Genomic DNA, 13,070 nt, shown 5'->3' with positions numbered 1-13,070 from the left:
TCTCGCCCGCGCACCTCCACGAGAGTGCCGCAGACAACGACCTGGTCCTCGCATCCAACACGCGCCACGCCAACAGCAAGCGCATCTGGCCCGCACACGCCTGCAGGTGCAAGGAAGGAAGTGAGCAAGGGGTGGTTCGAAAGCATGGGTGCAAGACCACACACACACACACACACACACATGTGACATGATATTGTGTCAGATGGCAAGGTGTGTGTGTGTGTGTGTGTGTGTGTGTGTGTGCGAATGGGGGGGGGGAGTGGCACAACATGTTGTGTGTGTCGAGTTACATTACCCACCGAGCTGGCGCTTCTCCTCGACCTCCATCAGCTGCTCTGCGCACTGCACAGGGTACACATTGGTGGAAGAAAGACACGTGAGGGGTTGCCGAACAGTATCTTTGATGACAACTGTGCGGCAGCTGCCGGCGTTCGACAACGCCATTCTCGCCGCTGTGCATGTCACGCACACACACACACGCGCGCGCACGCGCGCGCGCAGCTACTCACGCAAACAGAGACAGGGAGCGAAAACAAGGAAAACACAACGACAGAAGCACATGAACACAAACAAATATATGCACACAGAGATACACACACAAAACACACACAAAACACACGCACACATACACACACACAGCAGCACGCAGAAACACACAGAAACACACACACACACACACAGCAGCACGCAGAAACACAGACACACACAGCAGCACGCAGAAACACAGACACACACACAGACACACACATACATGCGAGCATATCCGTGCGCACCTGGTTGACGGACATGTAGCGAGGAGGCTCATACACCTTGCGCCCCTTCATCAAGTTCTCAATGCTCTGCTCCTTCACCTTGATGTCTGAGGGCGTGATGGCACGCGTGTGCCGGCGGTTGGTCGCGTGACCACATGGAAGCAACAGGCTCTCCTTCATCGTGTACAATACACACACACACGACAACTACAACGACTACCAGCACGTCGACTGCAAACGCCCACAACACCAACACCACCACCGCCGCAGCAGCAGCCATCAACATCACCAACAACAGCCACAACACCAACACCAGCTTCCACGCACAACGCACCGAGGAGGCAGAGGGTGTGCATGCCGAGGTCCTTGTTGGCCTTGATCTTGTCGTAGAAGGAATCCGGCCGCCAGTTCTCCGTGAAGAACACAATGCTCACCTGCACCACGCGTGGCAGCGTGATTGCATGTGAGCAGCGGAGGTGCTCAAGCACAAGACTCTTCACACAATCTCTCACTCACTCACACATACACACACTCACACACATACACACATACACACACACACTCCACACACATACACACATACACACATACACACACACCACAATACGCACCGTCTTTCCAAAGTTGTAGAGCTGGAGACCACAGCAGCCAATCGCGTTCATGATGGAGGCGTTGTGGACAACCCCAAATGGGACCTGCAGACGTGTGCAGAGATACAGGCATCAATCGTGCTGCTACCGCCACGACTTCAACAACAACATCGACGACAACAACGACGACGACGACGTCGACACACACCACCACCACGACACACACACACACACACACACACACACACACACACACACACACACACACACACACACACCTCGAGCTGCTTGCAGCGTGTGACGAGATCTGTGTGCGTTGTGGCGGCGAAAGGATCGCCAACCACCAACAGCGCAATGTCCTCCTCCTGTATGTGACGACATCCGAGAGGAGGATGTGCGCGCGTGCGTTTGTGGGAAACACACAAGATGAGCAACAACGTTGACATGAAACATAGGTGCACAGGCACTTACACGCACGCAGTGAGAGACAGAGACAGAGACAGAGAGAGGAGGAGGAGGAGGAGGACACACACACACACACACACACACACACACACACACACGCACGCACACACACACACGCACACACACACGCACACACACACACACACACACACACACACACACACACACACACACACACACACACGACACACACACACAGTGATTTACCTTTGCGGGCGTGAGGAACAGGTCCTCGCACTGCTGCTCCACCATCTCGCGATCCGCAACAATGACGGGGCGCTCATAGAAGGCCTCCTGATCGGTGTGCATGCGCATCAAACACGAGACAGCAACATGAGTACATGCGCAGCAAGTTGGCAAACACACGTTGTTAGAGATGAACACATGGCAGCTGGAAGCTCAACGCACAACCAAACCAACGCACAACGCACACAACAAACACACACATACACATCAGGTGTACCAGCTTCTGCGCGTCCACCATCAGGATGGCTGTGTATGCTTCCAAGTACACCCGGGTGCACTTCTTCACAATCTCCAGGCCGCGCACGGTGATATCCTGCATACACGCCCGCGCGCGAACAAACATCACGTGAGCACACACACACACACACCGACACACACCGACACACACACCGACACACACACCGACACACACACACACACACACACACACACACACACACACACCGACACACACACCGACACACACACCGACACACACACACACACACACCGACACACACACACACACACACACACACACACACACACACACACACACACACACACATGCTGCCGTCTCACACAAGCCCACCTTCTCATTCTGAAGGCCAAGTCCAACGAGGTAGAACATCTTGCTGATTGTGTTTGGTAGCGTGTTCCCCCTTGATTAATTGTTGTCACGTGGGTTTGTTTGCTCTCCTCCTCCTCACTTTCTTGTCCTCCTCGTTTGTTCTTTCCTCCTCCTCCGTGTTCATGGATCGCTTTGCTTTACTTAAAACACTCTCTGGTTCAGCTACTACACCACCCATCCGCACGCATGTGCATGCAGCACACACATACATACACGTGCGCGCAGGCAAGTACATCATGTGCCGTTATTATCATCGTCAGCGTCGTCGTCGTCGTCGTCATCATCATCATCATCGTCGTCGCCATCATCACCATCCTCGCTCGCGCCATTCGCGCCACCACCACCGCCACCGCCACCCCGCGCCGTGCTCTGGCTCCCCGTGACCTCGGCACTGCTGTGCTCGCCGCTATCGTCGTCGCCACCACGGCTGCCTTCGTCGTCGCTGCTCTCATCGCTCACCAGCGCCAGCGTCTCCTGGGACGGCTCCACATCCACCACCTCCCAGAACCGGTCGTGCACCAAGTCCTCCCCGCGCACACCGCCACCCCCATCAGCCCCCGTCCCCGCTGGCCCCGCGTCGTCCGCCGCCGCCACCGCGTCGTCCTCAGCCTCATCATCGTCATCCTCGTCTTCAAACCCCATCATCAACACCTGCCCAAGGCCACCATCCTCTGCCCCAAACCCACGGCCACCACCACCAACACCACCATCACCAACACCACGACCACCGGTGCCACGGGTGCCGTTTACGCCGACGGTGCCGGCCAGCGCGTCTCTGCTCCGGCCAAACACGGCGTCCAGCAGCACCGTCGTGCCCCGCGTCCACAGCGGCTGCGGCTTGTACTGTTCGTGGGTGCGTGTGTGTGCGTGTGTGTGTGTGTGTGTGTGTGTGTGTGTGTGTGTGTGTGTGTGTGTGTGTGTGTGTGTGTGTGTGTGTGTGTGTGTGTGTGTGTGTGTGTGTGTGTGTGTGTGTGTGTGTGTGTGTGTGTGACAGACGGGACACAGGAGCTGCCTGTCAATCGAGTCTCATGCACACACATGATGTCTGGAAATGTGCACGCACCTTCTTGCGCTTTGCGCCGGGCGGAACAATGCGAATGCTGTACGTCTCCTCAAACGGATTGGTCGACTGGTACAACTTGGTGCTGTTGGTCAAATGCATGGACACATAAAACACAGAGGCGTGAGTGTGTGTGTGTGTGTGTGTGTGCATCAACGTGTGTGTGTGTGTGTGTGTGTGCATCAACGTGTGCGTGCGTCAGGAGGCTCACGACAACCAAGGCACTCGGGGGTTCAGCGCGCACACACACACACACACACAAGCAAGCAAAAACTCCACAAAACTTGACACAAACTCAATGCACACAAGACCAAGATATGTGTGTGTGTGCTTGCGTACTGGAGCTTTGGCCGCGCGTGCTGCGGAAGGGACCGGGAGACGTTGAGCTGTGACGCACGCATGCGGGCAACACTCTGCACAGCGGTGATCAGGGGGGGGGGGGTGGAGGAGTAGACAAGGGGAGGGGGGATCAGGTGGTGCATCAATGCAACAATCAGCAGATGAAATAGACAGCAAGGGTGCACGCATGCGGGTTCAAGATGATGGCAGGTGGAGGGAGAAGTAAGAGGGGATGGGATGAACTGCGTAGGTGAAGCAGCAAGTGAAAACCTGTCGTCCCAAACAGTGACATGCCGCACCATGTGTGCTGGTCGTGGCTTGAGGACGGTCTCGCTCAGGACAATTTCGTCAACCTGCTGCAATAGATCCGTAAACACGCGGGTTTGAGTGTTCATCCTAGCATCAGGCCAGTGTGTGTGCGCGAACATGCCAAAAGCACAAGGTGAGCAGAAGATGGGAACATGCACCACACGTATCGTGTGAGTGTGTGTGTGTGTGTGTGTGTGTGTGTGTGTGTGTGTGTTCGCACGAGAGAAACGGGGGGGCGGAGACAGATAGGAGGGGAGCGCGCGCACACACACGCATTCACATTCACACGCAAACACACATTCACAGACACAGACACAGACACAGACACAGACACAGACACAGACACAGACACAGACACAGACACAAACACACACAGACACAGACACAGACATACACGCGCACACACTGACTTTGTCATGACGCTGTTGAGCTCAGCAGCGGTGTGGTCGACCTTCTGCACGAGCTCCACGTGGCAGTACCGGCACCAGAACTGGCCCGACGCGCCGTCAAACAGTTCAGACAGGTCCATGTCCGAGAACTGCGCCTCGCACTCCGGACACTCGCACACCGTGCTGCTCAGTTTCTGGAGGGGCACGCGCGCGTTGTTGTGTGCAAGGGCAAGGGTTTGGGGGTGGGTAGGATGTCGGGTTGATGCCACAGGACAGCATGAACGCCAATCCAAGGAAACCCTCAAAAAGACGCTTGTGCAAGAAAGACTTGACACACAACACGCATGCACACACGCATGCACACACGCATACACACACGTTACACACACACACACACACATACACACACCATAGCCAAACACACACATATACATACACAGACACACGCACGTTCTTTGCGTCGATGTTGATCTGGTGCCAAATGCGATCCAGCTTGTACTTCACCACAAACACAACCTGGCCAGATGCGTGCATACCATGAGTGGTGTCACGCGATGAAACCCGGTTGTAAGCATGGCTCCATCGAGCGCCACACGCGGGCATTGAATCGAGCGCCACACTCGCGCGCATCAACACACGCATGGAAAGAAAAACACCCCGAGTTGGCGATTTACGGATCAACTCACCCACCACAGCCGCGGCGGCAAGTCAGGTTCGACATGACAAGAAAAGCACACACGACAGTAATGGCGCCCCCGCGTCTTGCTTTCACTCACGGCTTCGTAGTCGATGTACCAGTATTTGGCCTTCCGTTTGCGCTCATCGATGCTGATGGTTGGATCGTCGACGTCCATCTGCTTGACGAGGCGGTCGCCTTCCAAGGCGGACAGCGCGGTCTTGATCACGCGCATCTGCAGCTGCAGCGTCTCGCGGATATCGTCCTCCTTAACGCACGCGTGACGCACCAGCATGTCCATCACAACCACGGCCACCTCATCGTAGAATGCACGCACCACCTTCTGTGCCAGCGTCTTCAGCACATCAGGAATGTACCCTGCATGTGCGCGCGCAATGTGTGTGTGCATGTGTGTGTGTGCATGTGTGTGTGTGTGTGTGTGTGTGTGGACGGGTGGAAGAGGGCATCAATATTAGGAGATGCATCGATACACATGAATCCAAGGAAGCAAACAAACACAAACAATTACACACTTACAAACACACACACACAGACACACGTATATCTACAAACGCACACACACATATATACAAACACAAACACACACACTTACAAACACACACACACGCACACACATGCACACCGTAGGCAGGAGCACGGTGCGTGACAGCTGTGGCCGCAGCACTGGCGCCGTGCTTGGCTCGCTTGGTCGCTGGCTGCTGCATCGTCGTCTGCTCTGGGAATTAATAATGCTGACATCAGCGAAAATTTCGGGGTTTGGTTTGCTGCCCAAAAAAGCGTCAGTGTGGCGAGGCGCGAGTGTCAAGCAGGTACGACCCACCAAAATGGAAAACTTATGGTGTCTCAGACAGCCGATGATGGATCTTTGGCCCTGGATCTTTACGAGTGCTTGCTTCTGGGCTTCTCGGCGTTGATGAGGATGAGGATGACAGTTGCGACATGGTTCATTCACAACATTGCTTGTGATGGGTCCCTCCGCTGTTGTTTCGTATCTTGCTCCTGAGTATTCAAGTGACTCAGCGTCCTCGACAGGCCCGCTCCAAATCACATATTATAATACACTGAAACGTTCATTTCTGCTGTTCCTTTGCTGTTTCTGTCACATCTTCGCGTTTTCGTCCATCCAAAGTCGTTTAGAGTCGCCAAAATAATTCGCACACACACATAAACACACATCACTCATCACTCAACCTGCTCACACACAACAATCGACAAATCCACCACAAATAAAAACACCTTCCAACAAAAAAAAACAAAAAAAAACCATGGCAACAACAACGCGGAGTCACATCATGGCCACTTCCAGTCGCCCCCCCCCCCCCCAACACACACACGCAGTGTACACCCTGTTATAGAATAGTTAGGATGGGTAGGTGTGCGCGTGCACACCAGCCCAGGCTCATGCATGAATCGAGTCGAGTTGCCGTAACCAACGGAGCTCAGTACTTGTTGTCGTAGCAACGCGTGCCTCTGCGCGTCTCAGTCCCTCACGGCCTGACGAAACGCCCTAGCGCAAGCCTTGGCAATGTCGTCCGTCGACTTCCCCAGGAATTCCGCATTGGACTTATTCTCGTTGGGTACTCGCAAGAACCGGACGTGATCCATGTACGAGGTGTCAACGTGTCTTCCCAGCTCTTGCTGCGCCTTGATCTTCGCCCACTGCGCACAATACCCGTAGAACGAGACAACATCCAGCCGGCCGACCACATCACGCGGGTCCAGCGCCAGAAACTCAAGGGTTTTGGGTACTGGAAGCAGCTCCTGCCAACAGCAACCAACAGCTTGAATGAGGATACAACAAACTGTGCTGACAAAAATCACAGCGCACACGTGCACGCACACAACGCAGTTGCACATACACGCATAGATTGACACAACACAGTTGCACACACACACACACACACACACAGATTTACATACACGCAGACACACACAGACACGCGCACAAAGACAAACAGATTCACAAAGACACACCCATCCCCCCCCCCACACACACACACACAAACAAAAACGAAAATATGTTTCGCAACCATGCCACGAACACTGAACACCGCTTCCCACACATAGCGCATGCAAATGTCCAAAGCGTGCACGACAACATCTAACGCAAATTGAAACACAACATCGAGTGCATATGCTGCACTGGAATGGCTGCCGCCAAGACTCACGCGCTTATCGCGTGGGTTCAGCACATATGATGAGAGTGCAAACACAATGACGCTGGCGTAGTCAAACATGCCCAATATCTCGTGAATTCGCATCGCCCGCGCCCTGGCAACAACAATGAATGAGCCAATGCACACGTCCACGTCGTTGATCCGGGCCCTGTCGACGTGGCGCAATATCACCCTTTCAAAGAAAAATTCAAAGAAAGACACGGATAAGAGGAACGGAAACCAATAATGTGGTGTGCACGCACACACGCACACACACGCACACGCGCGTGCATAGTGAAAGAGGCAGCTGGTGGTGAGTACTGCGTGGAGAAGACACTCACACAAACACGCATAGCGTGGCAGCATCCGGCACTCAAAAAGCAGACAAGAGTCTTGGCGGACTAGGTACTTACCCCGAGGAATTGCCAGACTGTCTTCTTTCCTTCTTGTTGCCTCGTCGCACTTTTGGGCGCTTGTTGTCAGCAGCGCTGGACTTGTCGGCCGTCGATTCGGCCGAGTCAGGCTTTGGCTTGGCCCGCTCACGTCTTCCGGAAACGATGTTGCTTGGACCAATCTCGCGGCGCTCCGTCTCTTCCCGCTGGCGACGATCCTTGTACTCCTGTATCGCCTGCTTGATCCAAGCCGTCGGGCTGGCGACGGTTTCGCCAGATGGTGCTTGAAGGGCCAGCGCCTCTGCCACGCTCATTTTCTCCTTTGCGGTGTCCTCATATTGCACAATGACGTTGCGTGCACCGAAGGCCCGGAGCACAACCGCTCGCAGTATGTCCTTCTCCAGCGTGTCCACCACCAGCAGGCGGCCCACAAGGTCTCTCGCGTGCGGCAGAGGCTCCGGGGTGGGCGGCTTTGCTGGCTTGTCAACAGAGTCGGTTGACGCCAATGTCGACGTCGGTGGTACTGACGTTGACGGCTTGGCATCGCTCTTCTTGGTGCCAGTTGAGTGTGGAGCCTGCTTGGATTCGGCAGCTGATACTTCCGTCAATTCTGTGGGATTTGGCCGAGACGTAGTAGGGGCTGCTGGTGGCGGCGGTGGCTGCCGTGAAGGTGAGGAGGATGCAAAATGTGCTGGCGTATTTGTTGCGCTCTGCTGCTGCTGCTGCTGCTGCTGCTGCTGCTGCTTGGGTGATGGGTTTTGAGAGGCGCCGCGGCTTGTTGACACAGCAGCTCGGCCGGCGGCAGACATTGCGGCGGAGGCTGTTGCACCCTTCGAGCTACCCACTATCGTGCCGGCACTCATTGGCGAGTGCAAAACGGGGGACGACGGGCCGCCGCCGTGTTCACCATCGTCGCCACCGACAACGTCACTCCCCCCGGTGGTGCGTCCGCCGCCACCACGGAGCGGTGTAACGTCCAACACTACACTGTGCGGTGTTCGCTGCTGTCGAAGACCATCTGGTTTCTTGGTCTGTTCCACGTCTTCTTGCGGCACCCGCGTGCTGTCCGGCTCCCGGGGAGATGGCTGTTGCGTTAGCTGCTGCTTGCTCGGGCCGCGAGTTCGCTCCGGCTTGGCCTTGGCGGAAGCTTGCGTGCGTAGGCGTCTCGAGGAGCGCCTGTCCGCGTCGTCATCCGTGTCCACGCCCGTGTCCATGGCACTGTCACGCCTCACCTCCATGGCAGGAGCTGGGACGCCGCGAATGTCAGAGCTGCTCGAGGCAGAGCTGCCTCGGCGACGGTGGCTTCTCGCGGATGGTGGGCGGGAACTTGCGGGGTTGTGGCGCGTGTGACGTGCAGGTTGTGACGTTTTACTGACGCCGGCGTCGTCTTGCCGTTCCGCTTTGGTGCTGGCCGAGGAGGATGACGTTGCTGTGGATTTGGCCCTGCCTTTGGTTGTCTTCTTCGGTAGCGGGTCTCCGTTCACGACGGGGCGCAAGAGATGCATCAAGTCCTGATTGCTCTGAGCTGCCTTTGCCAACGTCTCCTCGCCGAGCTCCGGATACAGGCAGAAGAGCGAGCCCTCGTGCACCTGCTTTTTCGACGCCGCGTCTGCTGCTGTTGAGCTCGTGTCGCATGACCTGGGCGTTGGCCGAATTATTCTTGACTCCGCCGAGGAAGCGCGGCCTCGTACGCTTGCAGGCACAGAAGAAGTGCTGGGCGGTTGCCGCGGGGAATCCTTGTGCTGCTTGCTTCGGCGTTCAGAACCAGCGCGTCCTTCATCATCTTCGGGCAGCGACTTGCGCTGTGTCTTCTTCTTCCCCGCTTTGTCGGAGGGCGTCATGGTCATGAACCTGGAGACAACGGGTGATGGATGGAACGAGTTGAACAGGAGGAAGGAGGAGGAGGGAAAAGGCAGCAGGGAGGTGGTGTGTTTGTGTGTGAGTTGCAAGTCATTGACACAGAGGCATAAATTCATTAAACTGTCGAGCCAGGGGAGGGGATGGAATTGAATAGGCTGCGAACGTGCTCTGTGTGTGTGTGTGTGAAGTTGTGCTGCGTTTGGTGGTGGAGGTTGTGTGCAGTGTGCAGTGCGCTGTGTGGCATGTCCTATGTGCTGTGTGCTGCTGGAAAGACAGCTTCATGTACTTCATGTATGAAGTCGCCGTGTGCGAGTTTGTGTGTGTGTGTATGCGTGTGCGAATTTGAGTGCGTGGTGGTGGTGCTGGTGGGGAGATGGAACCGCACGGAGAGCATCACTAGCATCAGGATGAGACAGCGGAACACGCAAGCTCTGAATTGAGAGCTGACGTAGGGTCAACACATCGACACAAGAAGTTGAAAACAAACAGTCAAAGTGCTCTCTGATGCCCCCATGCTGTCGCGGAGAATGAATGATCACACGGGCGCAGCTAGCAGGGGCTGCGGGAGCTGCGGCTTCAAGGATTCAAGCCAACCCAGCAGCTCAGCAAAAGGCAGGCACGGACGCAAACACAGACACACAGACAAGGAAGCGTGTATCCTCATCGACTCGTCAACTGCCGTCATCTCACCCTCGCTCGCTGTCCGCGATTGACTTACACAAGGAGGGCTGAGGCGGTTCCGGTGGGGAAGAAAGGAGCTTGCCGCTTTGCCCGTTTGCCTGTCGACCAGCGCGGTGAGAAGGAGAAGAGCGGGCTTTGTTGGCCTTGCTGTGAGGCAACAAGCAGGCCACAGCGAGGTTTCACACGGCGAGGCAGCGAAAAAGCAAGGTTCACAACGAGCGGGCTCGTGTGCGGGCTTGTGCGCTGTCGAGCAAAGCAACCAAGAGAGCAAGAGAGCAGTCCACACACACAAAATCAAGAAAGCGCGGAGAATGTGCATGGACAGGAGGCGGGCTGCGAGGACGTTCGTTGTGTTGTGTGGTTGGTTGTGGTTTGTGGCCTTTTTGTGTTCGTTGTGTGGGCAAGAGGCAGGAGGGAAGCAAGATCAAAGACAAAGGGGAGGAGGAAAATTGTGGAAGATTTTTGTAACCCAAAGACGATTGGCTATATCATGCATTGATTCAACGCACCCGCAAATTTTTGTTAGGTTGGCGCGGAAAAAATCGACCCAGGGTGCGAAAGCTTTCGTGCGCCGCTGCCCTGAACTTTGAAAGCGAGGCACGACGATGATTTCATGACGTGCTGACGTTGTGACGTGTGACGTGTGACATGAACCCAGGCGCTACGCCATGAGCGATGATACGACATCACGCGGATGTGGGAACCGTGGCAATGCTGGCGGGCCAAGCGCAAAAATGGGAAACAGAAAACAGCGTCAGCAGAATGAAGTCAAAGTGGGTTTGGATTTATGAAGGACTTGAAAAAGACTCTCTGGCTGCATCAGGCACCGTGCACAACCAAAAAAGACACATGATAAACACACACAACGACACGGGGTACACAAGGCGGGACGGGGATGTGATGGAGGAGAAGGAGGAGGAAGATGTGTGATGGCTATTGCCTTTGCTGTGTATTTGAGATGTCGAGATAATGAATACCAGAGGGGCCACAGAAGAGAAGCGGAAACATGATGTCCGAGCAAGGAAACAAAAGCAAAAAGCAGATGCAAATCAGATCAATCTACTGCTTAGTTTGCTCCTTCAACTGCGTCTTGATGTCTTGGAGTAGCTGTGTTGCGGGCTTGTTGGCCGGCTCCACCGCCAAGAGCTCCCGAACAGCGTCTTGTGCCGCCTCCAAGGACCCTGCGCAAGCGAGAACAGGTGGAAAGCAGGATGGGAAGCGTGAAAAGATCCTGAGTGAGCACAGTGGAGGCGACAGGCAAGGGCTCAAGACGCACGGGTGCTAGCTTTTGGCAGGGTATTTGGGTGATACGTGCACCCCTGCATCACACCCCCCCCAGTTGTGTATGTGCAACACACATTCACTCTAACCGCAACGCCACAGGCCCACACCCGCCCGCACACAACAACACGCTCACGTACGTACCAAGGGCCTTGAGCGCCTTGGCCTTGCGGAAGTACGCCTTGGTGAAGGTCGGGTCCGCTGCAAGCGCGCGGTCGCATAGCTCGGCCACGCCGTCATACTTCTCCTCCCTCAACCGGCACTCTTTGTCACAACCAAACAGCACAAGGGCGGGTAAGATGGACGGTGGTGAGATGAGCATGACAAACGACATGATGTTGGGTCGTGTGTGGACGCACCAGCCGCCGTGTACACAGCGCAGAGAGAGAGAGAGAGAGAGTGTGTGTGTGTGTGTTGTGTGCGGTTGTGTTGTGGGTGTGTTGTGTGCGGTTGTGTTGTGTGCGGTTGTGTTTGTGCGTGTGTGCGTGAGGGCGTGAGGGTGAGTGAGTGAATGAGAGACAGAACACACACACACACACACACACACACACACACACACACACACACACACACACACACACACACACACACACATACACACAGCCAGATCCGCTCCACCCCCGTGAACTCTGCAGATATCCCGCAGATCATCCCTCTCCATTCCCAACCTCCCCGCTTCGCCCCCCCCCCAACCGCCTAATTCTTCTTCCAATTACCTGCGCAGTTGCCGAGCAGCTTGGCGCGCTCCTGGTTGACCTGGTCCGAGGCGACGGGAGCAGCGTCCAGCGCCTGGAGTGCCTCCGAATACAAATCAAAGGCGTCATCGTACATGGCACCGCGAAAGTACGTCGTGCCCTCCGTCTTCTTGGCCGCAGCAGCCTGCAGCGCTGGAGTTGCGACGCAGCAGAGGTGGCGTGTTGGTTTGAGGGGGCGGGGGTGCAAAAGCAACGACAGGAAAAGTAAAGGGTGAGGGCCAACGCCGTGGGAGACAAGGTGAGGAGGAGACAAGGAGGCGAGCGTGAAAAGAGAGAGAGAGAGAGAGAGAGAGAGAGAGAGAGAGAGAGAGAGAGAGAGAGAGAGAGAGAGAGAGAGAGAGAGAGAGAGAGAGAGAGAGAGAGAGAGAGAGAGAGAGAGAGAGAGAGAGAGAGAGAGAGAGAGAGAGAGAGAGAGAGAGAGAGAGAGAGAGAGAGAGAGAGAGAGAGAGAGAGAGAGAGAGAGAGAGAGAGAGAGAGAGAGAGAGAGA

At 55.5% G+C, this 13,070-nt stretch overlaps 4 protein-coding genes across 4 annotated transcripts in view; all 4 read right to left on the bottom strand.

The window, feature by feature from the left end:
• The window catches only part of PTSG_12498 (diphthine synthase), a gene marked incomplete at its 3' end in the record, with an annotated part of 9,827 nt that extends 7,057 nt beyond the window's left edge, over positions 1-2,770 (bottom strand). Inside the window, exons 1-9 of the mRNA XM_004992213.1 lie at positions 2,625-2,770; positions 2,271-2,366; positions 2,015-2,101; positions 1,621-1,707; positions 1,364-1,447; positions 1,087-1,186; positions 774-859; positions 300-342; positions 15-100 (exon numbers count right to left, since the gene is read on the bottom strand). Of these exons, the coding sequence (XP_004992270.1) occupies positions 15-100; positions 300-342; positions 774-859; positions 1,087-1,186; positions 1,364-1,447; positions 1,621-1,707; positions 2,015-2,101; positions 2,271-2,366; positions 2,625-2,663 (708 nt within the window). The 5' untranslated portion in view covers positions 2,664-2,770. The remainder of the gene's footprint in view (positions 1-14; positions 101-299; positions 343-773; positions 860-1,086; positions 1,187-1,363; positions 1,448-1,620; positions 1,708-2,014; positions 2,102-2,270; positions 2,367-2,624) is intronic.
• On the bottom strand, positions 2,755-6,170 carry PTSG_12497 (uncharacterized protein). Its single transcript, XM_004992212.1, has 8 exons — positions 6,080-6,170; positions 5,537-5,814; positions 5,211-5,276; positions 4,782-4,954; positions 4,362-4,458; positions 4,063-4,136; positions 3,727-3,808; positions 2,755-3,506 (listed from the first exon to the last, which is right to left on the bottom strand). Exons 1-8 carry the CDS (start codon positions 6,159-6,161, stop codon positions 2,898-2,900), a joined length of 1,461 nt encoding a protein of 486 aa, XP_004992269.1. The 5' UTR covers positions 6,162-6,170; the 3' UTR covers positions 2,755-2,897.
• A 597-nt stretch (positions 6,171-6,767) lies between these two features.
• PTSG_06868 (uncharacterized protein) lies at positions 6,768-10,910 on the bottom strand. The gene is made up of 4 exons (XM_004992211.1): positions 10,584-10,910; positions 8,027-9,856; positions 7,626-7,806; positions 6,768-7,218 (listed from the first exon to the last, which is right to left on the bottom strand). Exons 2-4 carry the CDS (start codon positions 9,850-9,852, stop codon positions 6,937-6,939), a joined length of 2,289 nt encoding a protein of 762 aa, XP_004992268.1. The 5' UTR covers positions 9,853-9,856; positions 10,584-10,910; the 3' UTR covers positions 6,768-6,936.
• A 409-nt stretch (positions 10,911-11,319) lies between these two features.
• Positions 11,320-13,070, bottom strand: part of PTSG_12496 (uncharacterized protein) — a 5,951-nt gene continuing 4,200 nt past the window's right edge. Inside the window, exons 12-14 of the mRNA XM_004992210.1 lie at positions 12,544-12,714; positions 11,972-12,091; positions 11,320-11,727 (exon numbers count right to left, since the gene is read on the bottom strand). Of these exons, the coding sequence (XP_004992267.1) occupies positions 11,606-11,727; positions 11,972-12,091; positions 12,544-12,714 (413 nt within the window). The 3' untranslated portion in view covers positions 11,320-11,605. The remainder of the gene's footprint in view (positions 11,728-11,971; positions 12,092-12,543; positions 12,715-13,070) is intronic.

Source organism: Salpingoeca rosetta, assembly GCF_000188695.1.
Source record: "Salpingoeca rosetta unplaced genomic scaffold supercont1.17, whole genome shotgun sequence".
NCBI lineage: Eukaryota > Choanoflagellata > Craspedida > Salpingoecidae > Salpingoeca > Salpingoeca rosetta.
This window is presented reverse-complemented; position numbering and strand designations above follow the sequence as displayed.